This window comes from Dermacentor andersoni, chromosome 1, assembly GCF_023375885.2.
Source record: "Dermacentor andersoni chromosome 1, qqDerAnde1_hic_scaffold, whole genome shotgun sequence".
NCBI classification, from domain to species: Eukaryota; Metazoa; Arthropoda; class Arachnida; order Ixodida; family Ixodidae; genus Dermacentor; species Dermacentor andersoni.
This window is the reverse complement of record NC_092814.1, coordinates 167,140,426-167,164,575: the sequence shown is the minus strand read 5'-3', so window position 1 is coordinate 167,164,575 and position 24,150 is coordinate 167,140,426. Positions and strand designations below refer to the sequence as shown.

The 24,150-nt window shown below is 47.6% G+C and overlaps 1 protein-coding gene and 1 non-coding gene across 2 annotated transcripts in view; both read left to right on the top strand.

Annotated features, from left to right (window-relative positions):
- Window positions 1-328: 328 nt before the first annotated feature.
- Window positions 329-24,150, top strand: part of LOC126547165 (clotting factor C-like) — a 38,012-nt gene continuing 14,190 nt past the window's right edge. Inside the window, exons 1-5 of the mRNA XM_055062730.2 lie at window positions 329-411; window positions 3,032-3,196; window positions 4,740-4,946; window positions 8,510-8,582; window positions 22,587-22,784. Coding sequence (XP_054918705.1) covers window positions 3,073-3,196; window positions 4,740-4,946; window positions 8,510-8,582; window positions 22,587-22,784 — 602 coding nt within the window. The 5' untranslated portion in view covers window positions 329-411; window positions 3,032-3,072. The remainder of the gene's footprint in view (window positions 412-3,031; window positions 3,197-4,739; window positions 4,947-8,509; window positions 8,583-22,586; window positions 22,785-24,150) is intronic.
- LOC126547496 (U2 spliceosomal RNA) lies at window positions 7,550-7,742 on the top strand. The gene has a single exon (XR_007602737.1). It is a non-coding gene; the product is annotated as a U2 spliceosomal RNA (small nuclear RNA).

Here is a 24,150-nt window from a genome sequence, read left to right as displayed (position 1 = left end):
TACTAGCTGTGCCTCCAAAGCGGAGTTTCTTGTCCAGGGCACCATTAGGTGACAGCACTGGCTCGGCGACGTCCATCAACCATTTCTGGCCAGTGGCCATGGTTTTGGCCAGCCGCTTCTTCCAGGAGGCACTGGAAATGGAAATAAAAGGAAAGCTACTACATTCGCGACGCTTGTAGACAAGACCACATTAAGAAGTAACGGCAATTTGTTTTTAAATGACGTCTACGGCGCTAGTTTTTGCGCCTGTAGCGAAGCTCCGTGAATTTGGGCAAAGTGAGTACTTGTTTTTAAGCTTGTCTCCATTTCTTGCAGTCTGCAACTGTCAGAATGGAGGAGTCTGCGACAAGGACACAGGTCATTGCCGATGTCTCCCAGGATTCTCGGGCACTCTTTGTGAAATCAGAGATGGTAAGGGGATCGAGCATGCGTTTTAGGTTGGTTATTCGTCGCTACTAGAGAGCAGCGCAGGTTAACGAAATCTGAAACGTCGTCTGTTTCTACCGGCAAAGTGGGCGTTTTAAAAGTGACGCTTCCTTTGCCAACGATCCCGGACATTCCTGACCGTGGCTGCTGGGTGCTGCTGCTGTCCTGCCGAACAGATGAAAAAAAAAACTGAGTTACATGCCCGATGATGCGATCGAACCTCGGTTCTCCAGCAATAGCAGCCCGATGCTCTAATCATTAGGACACACTTTGTCTTTTCTCGTGGTATTTATTGCATAATATATATGCAAGAGTCGTACTATACGGTAAAAACGTGGGAGCGCTAGCCAACCCATCTCGTATTCATGGCCTAGGAAGGACCTATAAATCACGTTAAACACATCATGCACCACACAAAAACTACAACTAGCTTTGAACTTTAACAAGTGGCAATGTCCAGCAACTTATCAAGTGGTGTAACCAGTCCGGTTGAAAACCTGTAAAGTCATACATGTCCTTCAAGTGTCCAATCATTTGAAAATACTGAAATTCCGACGAAACAACGAGTTCACCGTTTCGGTCCAACATGCGTGCCTTCCATAAGCTATGTAGTCCAATTGGGAAAAACATCTCAATAATAATTTTTTAATTATGGGGTTTTACGTGCCAAAACCACTTTCTGATTATGAGGCACGCCGTAGTGGAGGACTCCGGAAATTTGGACCACCTGGGGTTCTTTAACGTGCACCTAAATCTAAGTACACGGGTGTTTTCGCATTTCGCCCCCATCGAAATGCGGCCGCTGTGGCCGGGATTCGATTCCGCGATAAAAAAAACATCTCAAATGGCATGTCTTCACCGTGGGATGCAATCAGGTATCGGATGGAATGCTGATCCTTAAGAGTTCTTTCTTAAGAGTTCTCTGAAGCACATCCCGAAATAATATTGCATCTTTGGAACTTATGAAGCAATGCTCCATAGTCTCAGGTACGTCGCAAAGGCGACAATTCACAGTGGATACAAAAATGCCTTTTTTGTAACTATGGTTTCACAGGTAACGTTTCGGCTGTGTAAATTAAAGGAAAAGAATGTCTTTGTACATGGAGATAAAGACACCTTGAGGGCTCGCAGAAGTACGCCATGCCCTAGCAGGCTGGAGAATGTAGAACGGTAAAGGGGAGGTGGGAAAATCGTTGACAACAAATCTTTATACAGTTGTTTTCTGGACACTGTGAAGAGATACTGAGTAGGAAACCGACACAAGAGGATTTGCACAGCGAAATACACTTCACACTTGAAACCCCACAAACAAGGTCGCTCAGAATATAGGGATGAAACTACCAGGTTGGGCAAAGCATTTACTAAGTTAACTTGTACGGATGGCCCGTAGTATTGAGTGTGAAATATCTCTAAAATAGGAGAAACGACACGCAGCCTGTCGCACAAATAGATGCACCAGACCAAGTCCACCAGCACATACGGGCCTAAAAATATTATCTCGCCTCGCCGGCTCATAAGTAGAAGACCACACAAAAGTAGCGAACGTTCGATGAAAACGTGCAATGTATGTCCGGGCACAATGAAGTATCTGCAGTAGATAAATATTTTTATAGCCAGGAACAAGTTACAAGCCGCCGCCCTGCCAAATGTAGAAAGGCGGTGTGGCGTAAAGGCATCCGCCTGGCGTTGAAGTGCCGGTGCACGTTCTCGCCAGAAATGTGCACTACCTTGGTGTTCCTTTTGATGCGTATTAGGTCACAGTCCGCGCGTACACTTCTGTTGTGCCCATGCCAGCTAGTTCTTTGAGATAATCCCAGCGTGCGTCGCATTGCGTTGCACGGGAGCGCGGGGGTTCGCCAGCTTGCAAAGACGCAGGAATGAGATGGGCAAATTCACAGCACTTGATTGACCTCGTCTCGGAAGCTTCGCTTCAATCAGATTCTAAGAAACGCGTTGGATCTGCATAATTTCTTTTAAGCACAACGCCTTGAGTGTTACGCTAAAGTTTCAGTTTCTATTTTCGTCTTACTTCTGCGATGTTCCCCCGTTGTGGTAAAGGGAGCAGATATCGCAGTTGCATCCACGAACCAGACTGTATTAATGTTTCGCATATAGTTTTACTCGGCTATTGACATAAAGGACAGCATTTTGTGTTACTTGAAAGAAGCTGTGTTTCACTCAAAGCTCACATCATACCTTGACGAGCAGTAAAGTTTCTATAGTACGGGGAGAACGCCACTGGAGTGATTCTGTTTTTAATTTTTTACGGCCACATGTGGGGCCACTAGAGGCCAGCGCCATTTCTTGTATTCATCTACGTTTGTTTATAGCTGTCATCCGGATAAGTTTCCGTTCGTTTGCCGTTTACTTTTGTTTACTATATTAACTAAGTTGAACTCCTCGCATTGCTTCGCCAATTAACGATTTGACTCGTGGGTTTGACACTCATTTCTGCTAAGTCGCCCAGGCTTCCAATTTCGTATTTGTTCATCACCGCTCGTTGTTTATTTATCAATCAATCAAATAAACTATTTGCATATTTTTATTTGGCCTATCAATGATCGTTACTATTGCGCTGATTATCTACTGCCCGATTTTTTGCCAGGATGCACTCCTCCGGCTCATCAGCAAGGTGTCTTGGCGACCATGGCGCCAGCAAACCTGCCAAAAATTATTCATTACAACTGCCCAACTGGTTTCAAGAGGATCGGTGCTGGCACCATCAACTGCCAAAACGATGGCTCCTGGAATGGAGCGCCACCTTATTGCGGTGAGACCACCATCTGGAGGTTGCGTATCTCTCTCTCTCTCTCTCTGCATTTGTTCTTCCTCAGCTGAAAAGAAAACTTGGAACACGCTTAAGCTTCGTCTTTAAGAGTGGAACGCGACAGCATTAAAAAATCCCTGACTGATTCTCACGCTTCCCGCCAACTGCAGCTTATGTGACCGTAATGTTTACCGGGAAACGCTGGCGGCGAACGCTATGTACGAAGGCGAGCTTTCTTGTAGAAACGCGGCCTCTTGAGTAGGCCAATCCCGGAGGTGTGCGCCAGCTGCGTCAAAGAAATTACATCAATTTCATGTTTATGTTATTGTTTCGCACTTTTAAGCCTGAGGTGATTTAACATAAAGGGCATGTACTGTCGATGTTTCGTTTCATGACATTTGGTTGTGGGCTGTCGTTCTCGAAATTCCGAGGAATAACTTTGCCAAGAATGTAAGACAAGGTATGAGCAGCTTTAGTGATAGAATGGTGTGGCAATATAACCCGCGTATACCGCATGTCATATAGCAAGGTGTGGAATATACACATACCTAAATATATACGGAAATTTTTGCTCACGGACAACTCCGCCGACACCCATGTCGGCGTCGGCATCGGATTTTCTGCGACACGGGGTCTTCAACGCTGTCACGTTAAAAGTTCTTAGAACTTTATATAAAGGGCCTTTATCCCTCCATGCCGCTTTACATCGTTCGCGTGATAATTGTGCAACGACGTGACAGCACTAAGGGCATATGGTGACGTTGCATATATCTGATGCTTGAAATCTAAGCTGAGAGAGGCAGGTCATGTTGCATGGACCAGCAAACCTCAGTCGTCGGCGAGATGTAGTAAGTTTGTGCGCACCTCGGCGTTCTCAGTGACACTCGGTACGCTGGACGAACAACTCACACGCGCGCCTTGAGCGCCTGCTCAAAGCTATCGTATGAACGGTCGTCGTGAAGAGTAGCCCCTTTAAGACATAATGGGCCTCGAGGGAGGGAACAGACTGCGTCACTGTCCTTCTAATGTAGTGGTAGTCTTGAGAGAGTCTGAGCGGTTCACGTTAAATGGTGTGAGCACATGGCGCATGCTGTGATGATTCAGTAGCCCAAATGAAAGCACCGCTTTGCTTTTCAGTCTCTTTTTAGTTTTCTTTTTAACATTGAAGCCGCAAGCAACGCATAGTATATTGTAGCCTATTCTGGAACGACTCGCGGTGTGGCCTACTATAAGGCTCGCTAATTTCTTTCGCTGCGCTCCTTTCTACCGCTGCAGTGATACTAATTTTTGCATGCCAGGGACACGCAGAATATAATGGAGGCATTACGCCTAGGCTATCCTAGACTATCTATGCGAATGAAAAACGAGACAAACGTCGGGAAGATCCACTTTTACTAATGGCGCTGGACAAGACAGCAATTACTTCGCAATCTACGTTTCACAGGCGTGCAACGACTAGTGCAGGGTCCACCTCCCCCATGCCACTCCTATCCTTTATTTTTTTCCTTTGCCAGTCGTTTTTTATGCGACGTCAACACTTACACAGAGAGGCAAGTGCCGTGCCCTCCGTTACCCGACGTGGCCCGGAGCGTTGCTCAGGTGCATGGCGCTGCGACCAGCGTGCGGGAGATTCAGTACAACGGCACCACCGTGACCTACTCATGCGCCGACGGATACGAAATTGTCGGCGCAAAGTCACTGGAGTGCACCCAGGTGGGCGTCTGGTCTGAGCCTCCGCCATCCTGCCTTAAAGGTGAGTCTGTCGAGCAGAGAAGGCGCCTGGCTTTACATGTAGCGAGATTGTCGCTGCTGGTGTGTGACAGTCGAGAGAGAGAGAATACAGCCTTATACGAAGGAGGAAAATGGCTGGGGACGTGTTCTGAGACGATCAGTTACGGCGATACTGTCGCCTCGGCCACCAGGCGCGCGCTGATTGGCTGGCTGGGCAAAACCGGATGAGGTGATTGGCTGGTTGAGCACTACGTCACGCGAAGGCGGTAGGGTCGTGCGAAGATACGTCCCCTGACTTGTGTAATGATAAGGGAATTGAGAGGCGTCTTTATAAAGCAACTGTAAAAAATTAACGGTCAATGACATGCCTCATTGACTACTGGCTTGGTAGACATTTGACATAATGCGCCTTTTTATTTACCCTTACTTGTTCTTTATTTATTACGCTAATTACGTGCCTGGGCCCGTGCTACAATCGGCAGTCTCAGTGTCGTTGGTAGCATGAACCGTTTTATAGGTCAAATGCCCTCTCCTATCCTTTCCACGTGATGATTACTGCCTGAAAGAATGAAGTGTTAAATAGATTACCGCGGGGAGTTAAGGCCCTGGCCAATACTCTTAAGGCATGGTTCCATGCCTTGATATTTACGTAAACACAGAATAATATGGAGGGAAGAAGGGAGGAGTGCTGGCATCTGTGGTACCGCACCATATAACACAACTGGTAGAGCGCCGCGCGCCAGGCAAAGGCTTTGAGTGTGAATTCCACCGGTGAAATGTCTTATATGCTTTCACTTTCTAACACTTCCCTTTAACAGGAATGTGAGGAAGCATTAAACAAATGCCACTACTACCCTGTTAACAAAAACGCTTAACTTCATCTGTGTGTTTCTCAGTAAAATTTCATTGAGTGATGGCTTCTCTAACAGCCAATTTGCACGCAGTTGCTTTTCTGCGCGTCATAATTTTAGTAATCCTCGTCCTGATTTCCTATTGCATTAGCACAGTCGATTCACAGTCTGCTCGCATACCGAAAAGATAGGGCATGTACATGCAGGAGGCGGCACTATCTTTGCACACGAACATTCGCGTTGCTTTGCTGAAATGATTCTGTCAGGCGATTTGGTGTCATATTATTGGCTACAACGACACGACACAAAGTGCTCTGCAACGTGCCATTTGCATCGTTACGCTATTGCCTCCTTGCGTGTTGCTCTGTCGCATACCCAGACAGTCGACGCAACAAGTGCTAACGGGGAACGTGCTCACTATGATTAATTTAAACAGCTAATTATTATTTGCGTTCGTAAATAATGACCTTGCAACTAGCTTCAAGTACTGCTGCCGGGGAAGCTTTGTACTTATGAGGCCGAATTCACAAACCTTTTCATCCGTAACTGTTTTGTGCTATTGGCAGGCGACTTTCGCAAATGCTATGCCAGACATCACGAATGGCCAGAATCTGCTCTTACGAACAGTTCTATCGTAAGACGTTTTTGTTAAAACAGGTCTTGATTGCCTAGTCATACAAAAACAAAATAACACCGGTAAATTGCCCTAACAAGCGAGCCGAGGTCCCGGGAGCTGGGTCATAGGGCGAAAGAACCACAAAGGGTTATCTTAGACAATGAAATAATGAAGCGCGCTTAAGAGCGGGCTGACCTCGTGTTTCATTACGCCAGAAAGAGATCACTGAGACGCATAAAACGAGAATGAAGTTATTGTTTTCGGATTCCTGATATTATAACGATCTGTGTCTAGGTACTATATTCCCCTAAGCTCTCAATTCCATTGAACGCGCCTTGATAAAAGTTCGTTAAATCAACGGAATCAGTCAACACCATTCATGCGTCTCCTGACTGCATGCTGTGCTAAGCTAAATAAAGACCGGAAGCCATGAAAAAAAATTTCACCTCGCAGTCTTTAAATGAAATCTAAAAGATTAAGCGTGCAAGCTAATATTCTACTTAACCCCCACAACGTGCCTTCCAATTCCATACTGCGTGGTGATATCTTGAAAAAAGAATTCAGTGCCATTCCACTCTATGAAGGTGGATGATCAGCGAAGATATGTATGTGGGCTCTTTAATGGCGAACTGTCCATTGCTGTGCGTCAAATGCCGTTTGCACATAATGCATATAAAGCCGTATGCATATAAATTGAATGCGAGGCGCGACTAGTCGCTCCTCCAAGATGTTGAGCCTCGGAAGAGGATGAGGCACCGGGGGCTATACATACCGATTTACCTATTACTAACGAATCCCGGCACGTAAAATAGACACGCACCTCACCGCACTCTGAGGGCGCACACTGCTTCACCGTAGCCATGGCGATCATGCGTTGGTCGACGCCCCACGGTGCAGTAATGGCTGGGCGGTCACTCGAAAACCACAAGTGGTCACACACAACACAGACCACACAAAATTGGTTCCCCACAAGCTCCCTCTGAAACCTGGCGGTTGCTCCGGTAAAACGTTCGAAGTTTGCTGGATCGGGGCCACATGGACGGTTCGCATTTCTTTCCGCCTCAGCGTTCTGGGGGGCAGCACGCTTACGGGACGGCCACCACGGAAGAGCGGAAGGAAAGGAAAGAAGGTACGCAAGCACTTGGAACGCCGACAAAGAGAGCGCGGTGCGAGCGTAGGCATGGGTCAAAGTGTAGTATCTGTTTTTATCAGCTTACTATCTCAGACGGGTTGTACTTTGACCTAAGATATTAAACGTATTTTTGCAAGTTGGCAGAGTGCTTAAAGCCTGCTTCACCAACGCTGCGGGTTGGCTTGGTATCACACTATCTTCGGTATCGGCCGACGTATGGGGAGAAATTCTCAATCTACACGGCTCGATTGATGCACGCACTTTTTTCAAGAACCTAGCCATGTACAGCTTCACTGTAAAATTAAGCACCTCTGCAGCTCCCGTGCTTCGAAAAATTTCTATTTCGAAGGTGAGGAAAAAAAGGGGTGGGGGTGGGGCGAAGTATATGTTTCATTCAAGGGAAGGTACACAGATTAGTTAAAAAGCCACTGCAAAGCAGCATAATACAAAACCGACATGCAGAATATTATGGAGACGGAAAATTGACTAGGACACTGTCCATGCTAAGCTTGTCGTCATCCTACTTTTTTGCGTCAGTTAGGCTGACCCATGAGTGCCGAAAATTTTCGCGCAACGTTTATGCTGGACGAAGCGCTATGACATGCACAGAAGGTTTTTATGTTAGCCGGATGAAAGTTTGCATCGCCAATAACAGCTTTCTTGTCTCGCTTTCACAGCTAGACGATTCGATGCTGGGGATGCAAGTTCGGCCCCGAACGTGTGCCCTGTTTGATAAGTAAACAAATGAATGAATGAGTGAATGAATGAATGAATGAATGAATGAATGAATGAATGAATGAAGCGCGCACGTGTTTCTTATACAAGCACTATTTATCTCAAGTTTAGACATTTGTCACACGAGTTAAAACATTATCATCCTCCCTGATGCGAAATCACGGTGTCACGAATTGGCTCGATTTCTACTAAGAAAGGCAACGTACCATATCTTAGACACGTTCTCGCTGAGATTGACAATTTTTTTCCAGTTTCCGAAACAGAGGTGACTTGCTCAACTAAAGCCAACGAGATCTTATCTGACGATAGCGACACGGCGGTGAGGTAAGTAGAGCATGTACAAACACTTCACGTTTAGCTACAAAACCGAAGTAGTCCCTTCGTCGCCTTCAGCTGCGATGTGTTCTGTTTTTTTTTTTTCTTTTTTTTTTATGAAGGAGACGGGCTTGGACAAGCGGCTGTGACAGTGATGTCACGTACCGCGCAAGAGTGACAGACTCTAACCAACGATGTGTGTGCCGTGTTATGTGCTCTCTATCTCTTCTCCCCATCTTTCATCTCCCCCCCCCCCCCCGCTCCCATGTGTAGGATAGCAAACCGGTTAAGCTAAACTGGTTAACCTCCCTGCCTTCCTTCTCCACTTTTTCCTTCCTTTAGCTACAAAAATAGCTGCCTATTGTTAGAGAGTACTCGAGATGTACGCAGACCCCGATTTAACAACAGTACGTATACTTGTCATCGTGCTGCAATGTTCCTCCAGTCTGCATGGTCGGTCGGCCGAGCACGAATACTATAGATGCAGTTCAGGAACTCCTGCTTTATACCATGCCGCCTGAAATTCTCGGTTAGCCGTATTATTTGTGTAACGAAGTTAAAGGCCAGAGTTAACAGACAACGTTATATGTTTAGAGGCGCTTTATTCAACAAAAGTTATCTTGCGGAGATGACGATTGAGGCACATTGTGGACTTAACAGGCATACCAGATGCCGGAGAAACGCCTATAGGTTTCCTTTGTATAGCTTCTTGCTTTTACTCTCTTTTGAATAACGATTTTCCCCCTTTCAACAGATGCACTTGTAGAGAGAAAGGCAGAGGAAAGATAGGGGGGCCAACCAGAGATTATCTCCGGTTGGCTACCCTGTACCGGAGGAGGGGTAACGAATTCTAATAGTCATGCCCCTACTGACTTAAAACATGACTTGATATTGAACTTACAGTGATTACAACAGTAATCTACTAATAACTGACTACGTGAGAACAGACACAGAAACTTCTTTTGCCAGTCATCTTGCAGTTACTATGTTATCTTTAAATACCATGTTTACAGTGCTTTCCTAATTTACCGGAGGAGTTTGTTAGTAACTCAAATCTCTGGATATATGCTCCAGATACCTTCAGGCGCGAGCAAGCTTTTGCATGCACCAGCCTGACTGTCGTGCATCCTCTGCGTTAGGTCATGGTGTCTGTCGATCTGTAGTTAGGTACAGGTGTGGGTGCTCATGGTTATCCTCGAACTCGAACCGTGCAGAGGGAATCTGTTCAAGAGAGTTCAAATACTTCGCGGCCTAAGTATGCAGCCTGAAACTTTGCACTCTTTTATTTTATTTATAAACTGTTTCCAAGTAGATGTTGGTGCCTGTTAGACGGCGCTGGCTACTCCTTGTGGTAGATATATATATATATATATATATATATATATACGGGATGGGAAAGGCAGGGAGGTTAGCCGGATGAGATTATGGTTTGCTACCCTGCACTGGGGGAAGGGTAAGGGGAAATGAAAGAAGGAAAAAAACAGGCAGAGAGAAAAAGCAAACTAACAGAAAAAAATGTGGGGAATGTCGTGAACGTCCATCAGAATTACAGTCTCTTCAATAGGCCACTCGAAGGTAAAAATTTCAAGAGTGCCTTCACTGTCTTATGGCCTGACGACCGTATAGGTCGGTGTTCCAGGACTGTCTGCTCCGAAAACGGCCGGTTGTCAAGACGCGCCAGTGCAATCCTGAGTGACTGCCTGTGTGCGCTGTATCGGGGACAATGACAAAGAACGTGTTCGATAGTTTCCTCGTCGCCGCAGTGGCCACACGCAGCACTATCCTCCGATCCGATGCGGAAAGGAAACGACTTCGTAAAGGCGACACCAAGCCACAACCGGTAAATTACTGTTGTCTCAGGTCGGGATATTCCAGGTGGAGGCTGAAGTTGCAGACAGGGGTCCAGTCGATGTAGACGTGTGTGCTGGAAACTAGGTGTGTTCTACAACGATTGTAAGGCTTCATAAGCAAGCACTCAAAGTTTCGTGGCTGCATCTGTTCTTGATAGCGGGATTGGCTCCTGCACGCCGTCTTCATGAGCAGATCGAGCAGCTTCATCGGCCTGTTCATTGTCCATTATGCCACAGTGGCTAGGGAGCCACTGAAATGTGATGTCGTGTCCTTGCTCGACGAAGCAATGAAGGAGCTCGCTTAATTGCAGCATTAGTTGTTCGTAGGCGGAAAGCAAGCAATGTAGAGCGGCCTTAGAGACGCTGAAAATGCTCCACTTTTGAGGTGCTTTCTGTCGAATTATGCGTGATGCGCTACGAAAAGCAGCAAGCTCCGCGGCTGTGGATGTAGGCTGATGTGATGTCTTTAGCTTGAAGGTGGTGACTTTCGCAGGAAAAATTACTGATCCTGCAGATCCGTCCATGGTTGCTGAACAATGAGTGTATATATGGGTATGATCGTTGTATTGTTCGTACAGCAAGAGCAACGAAAGTTATTTGAGAGCTGGTGGTGAGAGTTGTGCCTTCGTTTGAATCCCGGATACTGTCAGTCGAACTTGTGGCTGAGCCAAGCACGAAGGGGGAAGCAAAACTCTCGCAGCAGCCGTGAAATCTGATGGCAGGTATACACGATAGGGCAATATCGTCTAACAAAAAGAGGCATGTGGGCAGTCTTCTGGCAGTGAGGCGAGATAGTGGAGAGGGGCGCGAGCTAGGTGCCTGACATGTGCTCTGAGCGCTTCCATAACAATGTGAATCTTGGCTAGATAGTCATGTACAATTGCAATGGATTCGGATGTTGATGTACATCGTGACAGCCCTAGGCAAACCCTAAGTGCATGGGCCTGAGCACTTTCGAGCGTACGGATGTTAGTTCTGCAGATGTTGGTCAGCAATGCCAAGCTGTACCTCAGATACCCGAGAAACAGCGTCCGGTACAGCTGCATCATAACGCGTACTGACGCACCCCAGGCATTTCCTCCAAAAAACTTGAAGAGATAAGTGATGGCCGTCAGGCACTTCTTTAGGTAGGCCACATGGGGACTCCAACAGAGGTCACGGTCGATGATTACCCCTAGAAACTTGTGCGTCCTTTCATAAGAGATAATTTCTCCATGAATGGATATGGCGAAGGAAGTCATTGACTTCCGGCTAAATGCCACTAATGCACATTTATCTGGAGAAATTCTGAGGCCTTGTTCCCTAAGGTACGTCGATATCAACGTCGCAAATTTTTGCAGCCTTGCACACACTTGAGGACGCGTCACACCAGATGCCCAGACGCAGATGTCATCGGCATATTTGTTTTCAACACATATACACAGTTAACAGGAAAGGGGAAGCGAGGAGCAGGCTGGCAACTGCCCCCGGAAGGGGCACAAGGCCTGCCTACTCTTCTGAAGGGAGGTGACAGCAACACAGAAATGGAAGATAGGAAGGAGGGGAGTAAAGAGGAAAGGAAGAGCAACAGGACAAATATAAAGACTAAAGTAGAACGCAGTACAGATCACACACAGTAGGGCCGGTCATAGAGAGAGAGAAAAGGATGCATAGAAAGGCAGGGAGGTTAGCCAGAGGCAGTTCCGGTTGGCTACCCTGCACGGGGGGAAGGGTGAAGGGGGATAAAAGGAGAAACAGACTGGAAGGGGGAGATAGAGAGAAATGGAGACGAGCATAATTGACAACTTCACCGTATTTGGTAGACATTCTATGAGACCAATAAGCACAAGGTTGAAGAGTGTTGAGCTCAACACACAACCCTGTGGTACTCAACGGTGTGTATAATTTTGAGAAGTTGGGCCGTCTTTGTTATTCACTAAGAGAGACCGCATATGTAAATTATTGCGTGTCCAACCGATAGAGTCGAACGACGAGGCCAACCATTTCCAGAGCCTCTAATATAGCCTCATGCAGAACATTGTCATATGCTCCTTTGATGTCGAGGACAGATAATCGCTTACACGCCTTTTAATGTTGAACGTACGTTACCAAATCGATGACGTTGTCAATGGAGCATCGGTGACTTCGAAATCCAGCCATGGCATCTGGGTAAACTTCATAGCGTTCAAGGTACTATTAAAGTCTGGCGAGGATCATTCGTTCCATCCCCTTCTCAATGCAACTAGCGAGCGCTATTGGGCGGTAAGAAGTAACCTCTAGAGGAGACTTGCCAGGTTTGAGGAGCGGTACCAGGCAACTGATCTTCCATTCTTTAGGAACGTCTCCAGCCTACCAGGACTCATTGAAGATGTGCAGCAATGCGCGTCGCACATGTTCACCGAGGTGGCGCAATATACGGGAAGATATACCATCTGGCCCTGGTGATAACGACTGATTACATAGGGCAAGTGCCACGTCGAGCTCTTGAGTGGTGAATGGCAGATCCATACTTGAATCCCGTGTGCCCGGAACGCAGTTAAATGTAAGCCAACTTGTTCCCGTCGACTGGCCTGCAATCATAGCACAAAAATCTTCCGCTACGTTGAGGTCTTGTCGGCGTTGGAAGAGCGCTAAGGGCTTGAATGGGAAGTGTTGTTCCGGAACAGAACGTAGGCCTCTCACAGTTCTCCATATATGAGTTTACGGGGGTCTTGGGATTCCAGTTTATCCGTGCGACGTTGTATTTTCTTTTGAGTGCGACGGGCTGTCCTTACATCTTGAATGGGCTTGGTGCGTCGGTACCGTCGTTCGGCGCGACGACGAATCGCCAGAAGTCGCTCCAGCTCCAGGTCGAATTGCGAGTTCTTCGGTGAGCACATGAACGTGCGCAAAGCAGTCTGCGCCGCTTCTTTTATAGCTTCTTGCAGTCCAGAGGAGATACCTTTCTGACAAGCGTCCTCCAGTAGGTTTTTAAACACAGTCCAATCTATTCTTCATAGTGTGTTAGGCGGATGAGTGTTAGATATCCCGTCAATCATAAGGCAAGTGGGAATGTGTTTGCTCAATGTCCAATGTCTCAATGTCCAATGTCTCAATGTCGCAATGTCCAAAAACCACTTAACGCGCGTGGCAAAGCGGCGTGATACAAAGGCCAAGTCCAGGCATCTGCTGTACTGGATCGCGTAGAAATGTAGGACTAACGTCATTCAGCAGCAAGTAGTCATGATGAGAGGCAAATGAAGCGAGTCTTCGTCTTGCTGCGTTAACTCTTGAGCTTGCCCAAATGGTGGGATGGGCGTTCAAGTCGCCTGTAGTAATCCTAGGACCAGGATATACTTTTGTTATGTCTTCTAGTCTCTTGATGTCAAACGGGCGTGATGGAGATAGGTAAGCACCTACGAGTGTAAAGGCGAGCTTTCTATTTTTGACTGTTAGACAGTCATATTGATTGTCATCATCAGGTTGCACGAACTGGACGACGTAAGTAAGCTCTCGGCGAATGAAGACGACGACTTTGCTACTTTCGTTGTTGCTTGAGGACGTAATTGACTCGTAGCCGGGTAATCTGATCGGATGGGATAATTTTGGTTCGCAGATAACGATGACTGGAAAACGGTTAACATCCTCGAATTTGCGACAATGAGCAATGCGAGATGTTAGGCCTCTGGCGTTCCACTGAATAATCGATGCTTCTCTGACCTCTTTACGAAATGACTGGTGATTGTCAGCCATGGTTCACTCGATGGTTGCTAGGACTGGGCTCAGCGAGTCCAGCACTTGTAGTCCCCTTCGAACGGATGGAGTTTCGATGCTGGCCGACATTATTCTGATGACATTGATTAGGGAATACAGCATCGGAATGATTTGGTGGTCTACTGTTGGCACATCGACTGAACTTCGGTGGAAGTATCAAGCGTGTAGGCTCATTGGAAGGCTGGCTGCTCGGGAGCGCCGGCCAGTCCCCTATACAGAGGAAGACTTTTCCGTTTGAGGCCTCTTTGGGATCCCTGGTCTGCTTGTACTAGAAGCTGATGTCTTTGGCACAATCTGTGCATGGACTGCACCTTGCGTTGCACGCTTCCGTCGATGACGACGTCGACGCAGAATTTTTTTCAAAAGCTTCACCATGAGATTAGCTGTCTCTTACAATTTGTTTCAGGATAGCAACTTCGTTTTTGATACATGGGCAATCTCTAGATGTGGCTTCATGAGACCCATCAGAGTTACCACACCTAATATTCACTGCGCGGCAGACGTCGGCAATGTGCGACTCCGCGCATTGGGGACACATCGTAGATTTTGGACAGGCACCCTTGACATATCCAATCCTGAAACACTTGTGGCATTGAAGCGGCTTGGGGACAAACGGTCGAACGACGTGTCGGAAGTGACCGACTTTTGACATCCGAAGGGATGGTGTCGCCCTTGAACACTAACTTCACGCAGCGGCTGTTTCCATGGCGGCATACGTGCGTTTTGACCACTCCTTCAATACGCCGGTTTGATCAGAATAGGCAGGTCCGAGCTCGCAGTTCAGGTGTTCAGTGTTCAGGTGTTCGCAGTTCACGCCGGCAGTACAGGTGCCTTCTACTGGTATAACGGGGCGTACTTTGATGTTCTCCAATTCTGTAATCTGTCGGAGCTTTTCTAGCGCATTTCCGCAGGTTGTGTCGACAGCCAATACATATTCTTCCGCGTGTGTAGTAGTACCTCCTTAATTTCATTTGGTGCTATTCCCTCCAGGAAAACGGCGAGAGCTTGCCTGCTTAATCCTCGAAGGTTGATGGAAGAGTCCACATTTATGAAGTGGATGGTGTGGGCCAGCGCTCATGCTTTGCCAGTAGCATTGATGTATTCCTAGGTGATGACTTCTTGAGGAGCCTCCTTTTGGCCTGTCGGCTCATCACAGACACAAAGCTGTCATCCGACGAGTCATCGCCTGAGACTGAGCAAACCTCAACGTCTTCGCTGGTGCTGGACCAAGAACCTCGGTTCCTTGAAGAGCTTATCAAAGTAGACCTTTGGCCTGCCGGGTTGGCAAGCTCCGCGTCCATGGCCACGAGAGTAGCAGCCTCAGTGAAGTCTTCACTGCTGGTGGACCAGGTGGCAGGTGTCAATGAAGAGCTCGTTGTCGTAATCCTCTGGCCGTTCGGGCCTCTGCGAGGCTTCGCGTCCATAGCCGCAAGGCAGGACACATAAAGCGCCGCGGAAATCGTGTAAAATTGGACGAAATATAGCTAGCCGAGAGAGGTTGGTTCAAGCAAAGAGCATATTTATTTATTTATACCTTCCTAAACAAAGCGCTAAAGAGTAAACAACAATGACAGCTTCAACGCGGGAGGGTTACCTTGCCTGTTGGAGACGAACGCGGGCCGCCTTTGATGAACGTATGCCGCTCTATATCACGTGCTTTTCTTTTAGCTGCACCGAATTTTTGAATATTGCCTGTGGGAGTGCAATTATAATGCTTGGCTAAATTACTCGAGCAGGCGGCCATTACTTCTGCGATAAATCAAAAAGCTTATTTGAATAATTAGCACAATTACACTAATTAGTTATTAATTAATAACTTTACGACACATACTGCAATCATCCGATTCTAGCCAGTGATTTCGCAAGGCCTATCCACTCAGAAATAATTCTAAGAACTGCACTAGTTTCAAGTTAGTAATTTTCATAGTTTCCGACAAAATTCATTGGCGTTCCAGTTATTTTTTTTTGCTACAATGCATAAAACAAGCGTTTTCTTCAAGAAAGTAAGTGAAACAACAGTGCATTTCTTACCATAAGGCAAGGGGCGCATATATCGAAACCGCTGCCATCCTCAGAATTCATTCCAAGTGGATATGCCTTGCAAACCCACTAGCTACGATGCGTAGATTGAAATATGGGTAATGTAGTAATTAATGAAAAAGATCATTAGTGTAATTATGTTAATTATTCACTTAAGCGTTTCGATTTCTTGTAGACGTGATGACCACCTCAGCGAGCAATTTGACTCACATGTTAGAAATGTGCTATTTGCCACAGACAATTTATAAATTGATGCAGCTAAAGAAGAACGAAAAACACCCCCCTATATATATATATATATATATATATATATATATATATATATATATATATATATATATATATATATATATATATATATATATATATATATATATATATATATATATACATATATATATTGTAATGAAGAAAGGAGGAGAATGGCATACCGATCATCATCAAGGACAGAGGGCACGAGACCGGCGTTCGAACACCACCATCTTGCTCTCCGCGCTCACTGTTCCGAGCTACCGCCCGTTTGTTGGACTCGCTCAATAAACTTCCTTACATTTGGTGGATCGTGCTGGGTACGCACATCGTCGGCACCCTGGAACTCCGATCCCGCACGTTGCACTCGACCATGCAAGCTGACGCAGCCCAACAGCCGCCACCTCTCCCGGCCGCCGTTTGTCCCGGCCCCGATCGCCAGCGAGACCCCCCGGTATTTTCGGGTACGGAAGACCAGGACGTCGAGGACTGGCTGTCGTCCTACGAAAAAGTTAGTGGACCCAACAAGTGGGATGACGCTGCTAAGTTGAGTACCGCGAACTTTTACTTGGCTGGCGTGGCGAAGCTGTGGTATAGAACCACGAATCGGAATTTGAAAACTGGTCTGCTTTCAAGGAGGCAATATCTGCCGTTTTCGGTCGCCCTGCCGTGCGGAAGTTACGCGCCGAGCAACGGCTGCGCACACGGGCACAGGAACCGAATGAAACATTTACCGCCTATATTGAGGACGTACTCGATCTCTGCAGGCGCGCCGATGCCTCAATGAGCGAAAGTGCCAAAATACAGCACATCATGAAGGGCGTCGACGACGATGTCTTTCAGATGCTTCTTGCGAAGTCTCCTGGCACAGTGTCTGAAGTGGTAACTCTGTGCCACAGCTACGACGAGTTGAGAAGGCAGCGGGCTCTCACCCGACGTTCATCTCAGATGTACAATCAACCGCTCGCTGCACTGGACATCATGCCTGACCAGTCATACCTTATCGCACAAATGAAAGAATTTGTGCGTGAGGAGGTGGCCCGTCAATTGTCTCTCCTGCCGTTTGCTCAGCGTCAGGAGCTCCCACAACAGCAGCAACTGCAGCGACCAATCCCGTTGGCTCCCGTGCTTCGACACGTCATTCAAGAGCAGATTTCCGAGGCCATGCCGGTGCCCATTCAGCAGCAACCTGTCGCCGCGCCTCTTAGTTACGCTGAGGTAGTAAAGCGGCAGCAGCTTCAACAGCCCTCACCACCCCATGGTGTGTCGTATGCTGCAGCCCCGATTCAGCCGTCCGTGACATGGTCTGCTCCCATCCCTGCAAATCCCTGGCGAACGCGCGACAACCGGCCGATCTGTTTTGCGTGCGGTGGCCCTGGTCATATCGCCCGATTCTGCCGCCGTCGCGCGCCAGGATATTCAGACGCCCGTTCACCGAACTACATAGATCGTCCCCGCTCTCGTTATGAAGATCCGGGTCCCCAACCAAGCACGTCTTCGCGTGACTATCCGCAACCCACCTCTCGTCGCTCACCTTCACCCCGTCGCCGCTCCTTGTCGCCCATGCGTCGTCGACCAGCCCCTGAAAATGAGGGAAACTAGCCTCCGCAGTTCGTGAGGCAAGAACTGCGCTGTCGAAATGCTCAAGTCCTCGAACTTTGCCGTCGAATATTGTCGAAGTTTTCGTAGAAGGCATCCGTGCATATGCTCTTGTCGATACCGGTGCTGCCGTTTCTGTTATAGACGCCACACTTTGCCGCAAGCTTCGGAAGGTGACCACGCCTCTTGAGATGATGCCCTTACGTACAGCGAATGGAGACCCTGTTCGGCCTATAGCTGCCTGCACTGCTCGACTTATTATAGCTAAAGAGCGCTACATTGTCGAGCTTATCGTCCTTTCCTCTTGCTCGCACGACATTATACTTGGCTGGGACTTTCTATCGTATAATCACGCCGTTATTGATTGTGCCAGATCTGAACTTGAGCTCTTCCCCTTGTGTGACGAGTCCTACTACCCCGCTCATCAAGCCGCACACAAAATAGTCGTCACAGAAGACACAGAAATTCCGCCGACAGCAGCTGTTTTGCTCCCCGTATTCTGCAACAGCATATGTGATGAAGCTGCATTCTTTGAACCATCACGCCTTCTTCTAAATCGGAAGCCACTTCTTTTGCCTTATTCGACCCTCTCTATTTCGAATGGAACAAGCGCTCTCTGCCACACAAATCCTCTTCCATATCCCATCAGACTGCTTAAAGGTGAATCCCTTGGATGCGTGCAACCCATTGATATCGGCCAAATTTTTTCCGTGCAGCAAGATTCAGCTCGACGCGACCTCGACGTCATCAGTGCTCTTACCCCTTCTGATGTTCCAGCTGCTGACGTATTCGATTCGTCGATCGCAGACGGACTGTCCCCATTTGAACGCTCTGCTCTTCTCCAGCTGCTCTACCAGTTCCGCGACTCCTTCGACGTTGCCCAACGTGCCCTTGGCCGAACTTCTACCATTGTTCACAACATCGACACCGGCTCCAACTCGCCAGTGCGACAACGCCCTTACCGCGTCTCCACCGCGGAACGTCAAGTTATTACCGATCAGGTTGACGATATGCTTAAACGCGACGTTATTCGCCCTTCACAAAGCCCGTGGGCATTCCCTGTGGTTCTCGTTAAAAAAAAGGATGGATCGATTCGCTTCTGCGTGGATTACCGGCACCTAAACAAGGTCACTCGAAAAGACGTGTACCCTTTACCCAGAATTGACGATGCCCTTGATTGCCTACAAGGTGCCGAGTTTTTTTCGTCGTTAGATTTGCGTTCCGGGTATTGGCAGGTACCTTTAGCAGAGGCCGACCGTTCAAAGACAGCCTTCGTCACGCCTGACGGTCTATATGAATTCAATGTCATGCCCTTCGGCCTCTGCAATGCGCCTGCCACCTTCGAACGCATGATGGACTCGGTTCTGCGGGGTTTGAAGTGGCACATGTGTCTCTGCTATCTCGACGACATTGTTGTCTTTGCGCCAGATTTCGCAACCCATCTCGAACGCCTCAACCATGTCCTGACGTGTCTGAAAACCGCTCAGCTGCAACTAAATCTCAAGAAGTGCCGTTTTGCTGCGCGAAAACTTACAATTCTTGGTCACGTTGTATCAAAGGATGGTGTGCTTCCGGACCCAGCTAAATTACGTGCCGTGACTGACTTCCCCAAACCGACGACTCTAAAGCAGTTACGAAGCTTCATAGGGTTATGTTCCTACTTTCGTCGGTTTGTGCGCAACTTCGCCTCTATAATTGCGCCTTTGACCCAACTACTAAGCAGCGCCTCCAATATCTCGTCATGGTCTTCTGAGTGTGACCAAGCCTTCTCCACCCTTCGACGTCTCCTGACGTCACCACCTATACTGCGCCACTACGATCCTACGGCCGAAACTGAGGTGCACACAGACGCCAGCGGTGTCGGCCTCGGTGCTGTTCTCGCGCAACGAAAGCCTGGGTTCGCAGAGTATGTCGTCGCATACGCCAGCAGAACGCTCACCAAGGCTGAATCAAACTATAGCGTCACCGAGAAAGAATGCTTGGCAATAGTCTGGGCGCTTGTCAAGTTCCGCCCTTACTTATATGGCCGCACGTTTGATGTAGTTACGGACCATCATGCATTATGTTGGTTGTCTTCGTTGAAGGATCCGTCAGGTCGCCTTGCCCGCTGGGCTCTTCGACTTCAAGAGTTTGACATCCGCGTTATATATCGTTCCGGACGCAAGCATGCCGATGCTGATGCACTGTCGCGGTCACCACTATCCACCGAAACTGCGTCCATATCCACTATAGCCCTTCCATTGTCAGCTCTTGACGTCGCCACCGTCTCCTCTGCACAGCGCCACGATCCCTGGATCGCTTCGCTTCTTGACGTTTTATCCGGGGCACCCACTCTTTCGACCACTCGAACTCTGCGACGCCAAGCTTCGCACTTCAGCATCCGTGATGGCCTCTTGTACCGGCGCAACTACTCGCCAGATGGTAGGAAGTGGCTCCTAGTTATCCCTCGAACGCTTCGCTCTACAATCTGCGCTTCCTTTCACTCCGACCCGCAGTGTGCTCACGGTGGTGTCTTCAAGACCTATGAACGCTTACGGAAAAGGTACTACTGGCGCGGAATGTTTCGCTTTGTCCGCAAGTTCATTCGCGGCTGCCACGAGTGTCAGCGACGAAAAAAACCACCGCATCCTGCCGCAGTTTCATTGCAGCCCCTTCCATGCCCAGAACGCCCATTCGACCGCGTTGGAATTGACCTTTATGGACCTTTACCTTTGACCACGGCCGGAAACCGATGGGCTATCATTGCTGTCGACCACCTTACACGATACGCCGAAACCGCTGCTCTTCCCACGGCGACAGCACAGGACGTCGGCTCTTTCATCCTCAGGCGTTTTGTGCTTCGGCATGGTCCTCCTAGCGAACTCCTCAGTGACCGTGGCCGCGTATTTCTCTCCGATGCAATTCAAGCACTTCTCCACCAGTGCAAAATTGTACATCGGACGTGTACTGCCTACCACCCTCAGACGAACGGTCTCACTGAGCGGTTTAATCGGACTCTGGGCGACATGCTTGCGACACATGTTGCATCTGATCAATCAAACTGGGACCTGGTTCTCCCATTTGCGACATACGCGTATAACACCGCTACGCAAGTCACAACCGGGTTTTCCCCCTTCTTCCTTTTGTACGGTCGCCAGCCGACGCACACTATCGACACGTTGCTGCCATACGCACCAGATACCTCAGAGTGCACGCCCGTGTCAGCAGCGGCCCGTTACGCTGAAGATTGCCGATAACTAGCCAAGCGCTTTACTACAGCCGACCAACAACGCCAGAAAAACGCCCGCGATGATGATCACTCTCCGGCCGCAACATTCGCTCCTGGAGCACTTGTGTGGCTGCTTGTACCACCCTGCGCCACTGGCTTGTCGTCCAAACTGCTCCCAAATTATCATGGTCCCTACCGCATCGTCGAGCGTACTTCCCCCGTAAACTATGTCATTGAGCCTCTTACGCTGCAAGGCGACCGTCGTCGACGTGGACGTGATGTTGTTCACGTAGACCGCCTCAAGCCGTACTTCGATCCTCTTGTACCCACCTGTTAGATCGCCAGGATGGCTCCACCTTTCTCGACGGGGGCAATTGTAATGAAGAAAGGAGGAGAATGGCATACCGATCATCATCAAGGACAGAGGGCACGAGACCGGCGTTCGAACACCACCATCTTGCTCTCCGCGCTCACTGTTCCGAGCTACCGCCCGTTTGTTGGACTCGCTCAATAAACTTCCTTACAATATATATATATATATATATATATATATATATATATATATATATATATATATATATGTACAAATATGAGAGAGAGAGAGAGACAGGATGTTTCACAGAACACGTTAAAAGTCTTTTAGATTGCCTGTGGCAGGCAGCACAATTCCAGTCCATGAACTGAAAAGGCGGACATGCACGAAAAATTGAAATGGATAATCGGCTGATTAACAAAAATCGCGAATTGAGTTTTTGTCTAATTACCTAGTGGCACATATTTCAATTTACAAATTCTAGCGGGTGAGGCTGCAAAGCCTATCCACTTGAAAATAAATGTGTGGCTGACACGATTTGCGAGACATGCACTGTCGTTCCACTTGTTTTCTTAAAACGTCGTTTTATGCATTGAAGCAGAAAACTTAAGTGGAACGCCAATGCATTTCCCTGCGAAGTTCGGGAATTAACATCGCGAAACTGGCGTCATCCGGATGACTCGTCCCAAGTGGATCCGCCTTGCAAACTCCCCGGCTAGAATTTGTAGATTGCAATATGTGCCATGAGATTGTAAGTCAAAAACTTAATTAGTGAATTAAGCATTTTGATGCATTTATTTAAGCATTAGACATTTAATTATGCATTTAAATTTTTTTACGCAAGTGATGTCCGCCTCTTCAAGTAGACCAGTTCATGGACTAGAATTGTGTTATCTGCCGCAGGAAACTAAAAAAAAAAAGAAATTTTGAAAGTGTTCGATGAAACACCGGGTATGTACATTACAGGGCGTGAACGCGCCTACCGCATCTCCTCACACTGCCTCATTTCCGACAACTCGCAGGGTCCACTGCCCTCCCGGCTGCGGCCTGGTGTCCGGTTCGGTGGTCGGTTCTTACCAGTACCACGTCCTGTCCTCGCTCTGCCGCGCGGCCGTGCACGCTGGCCGGCTGAACAACGCCGGCGGCGCGGTGCACGTGCGAGCCACGGGCGCTTACGCGGACTTCGTCTCCTCCACGGCGCACGGCGTGTCTGCAGCGAAGTGAGTGGCGCCGGCCCATGGCTGGTTCATCATCGGCCGCGCGGTATCAATGTGTGGTATGGTCGATAGGAAACGCGGCAGACTAGGTTGCGACTCTCTACGCACGATGTTTTTCACGCCGGGATTTCTCGTACTCGTCCGCTCGCGAGAAGCTTCCTGTAGTGGGTTCTCCCCGAAGTTTACGGGACAGTTGCCAACCTGCCAACCTGTGAACCTTAAAATTTGTAAAATTCCTGTACATTCATTCATTCATTCATTCATTCATTCATTCATTCATTCATTCATTCATTCATTCATTCATTCATTCATTCTTTATTTAAATCATATTTTACAAAATACGAAAGCCTTACTGGACCCATAGCCATTGGCTAGTCCCGGGTCCATAGTGAACTTAGGCTATAAAACGCAACACGCGAGCACACAAAAGCAGCAGACATATTACATAATAGTAATATAAACATAGATAACTCAGACACGAATGTAAATATAACTCAGCGTTCTTTTATCCTCAACGCGCGCGAGCAACAAAACAGACATAATACTTAACAATGACATTGACATTCACAACTTGAGCAATTGACATGTACAACTTAGACAGGAATCTAAATTTAAAGTAGTTTCTTTTTATCGACTGTATTTTTCAAAAAAATATTTTCTCACAGCAGACCTAAAGTTACGGGCTTCTTTTATATGTATTGGCAAAGAATTCCAAATAAGTACGCCGTTAAATTCCACGAGTCTTTTCCCGTACAGATTTTGACATGGGGGCAAATTAAAACACTGATTACTTGCAGCTCTTGTATTTCGTAACGGGATTTTAAACAAGGTAATTGGAAGTGGATTATTGTTTTCGATAATACTATGAATTACCTCAGCAATTTTCAATTCATACAATGCCTGCACTGGCAACACATGCAATGAGCTATACAAGTACGTACTGGATTGTGTACACCTAGATGAGGTAATAATTCTTAATGCGCGTTTTTACAGACGGAATACAGGCTCAAGGTAAGTTAGAAAGGTGTTTCCCCATGAGTCAATACAATACGATATGTGGCTCTGAATGAAGGAGAAGTACAGAATGCGTAGGACAGGATATCCGAAACATTCACGAGCCTTAAGAAGAATATAACATCCGTAAGCAAGCTTAGAACAAAGGTGTTTAATGTGAGTTTTCCAGTGCATGTCTGAATCAAAGAAAATACCTGAATATTTGTAGGAGACAACTTGTTGTAGTTTAATGCCACGTAATGATATGTCCAGTATTTTAGTATTGAGCTTTTTCTTCCTGGAATGAAAAGCTGCATACTTAGTCTTAGTAAGATTAAGGGTCAGTTCATTGGACGTGAACCACTTAAAAACATTA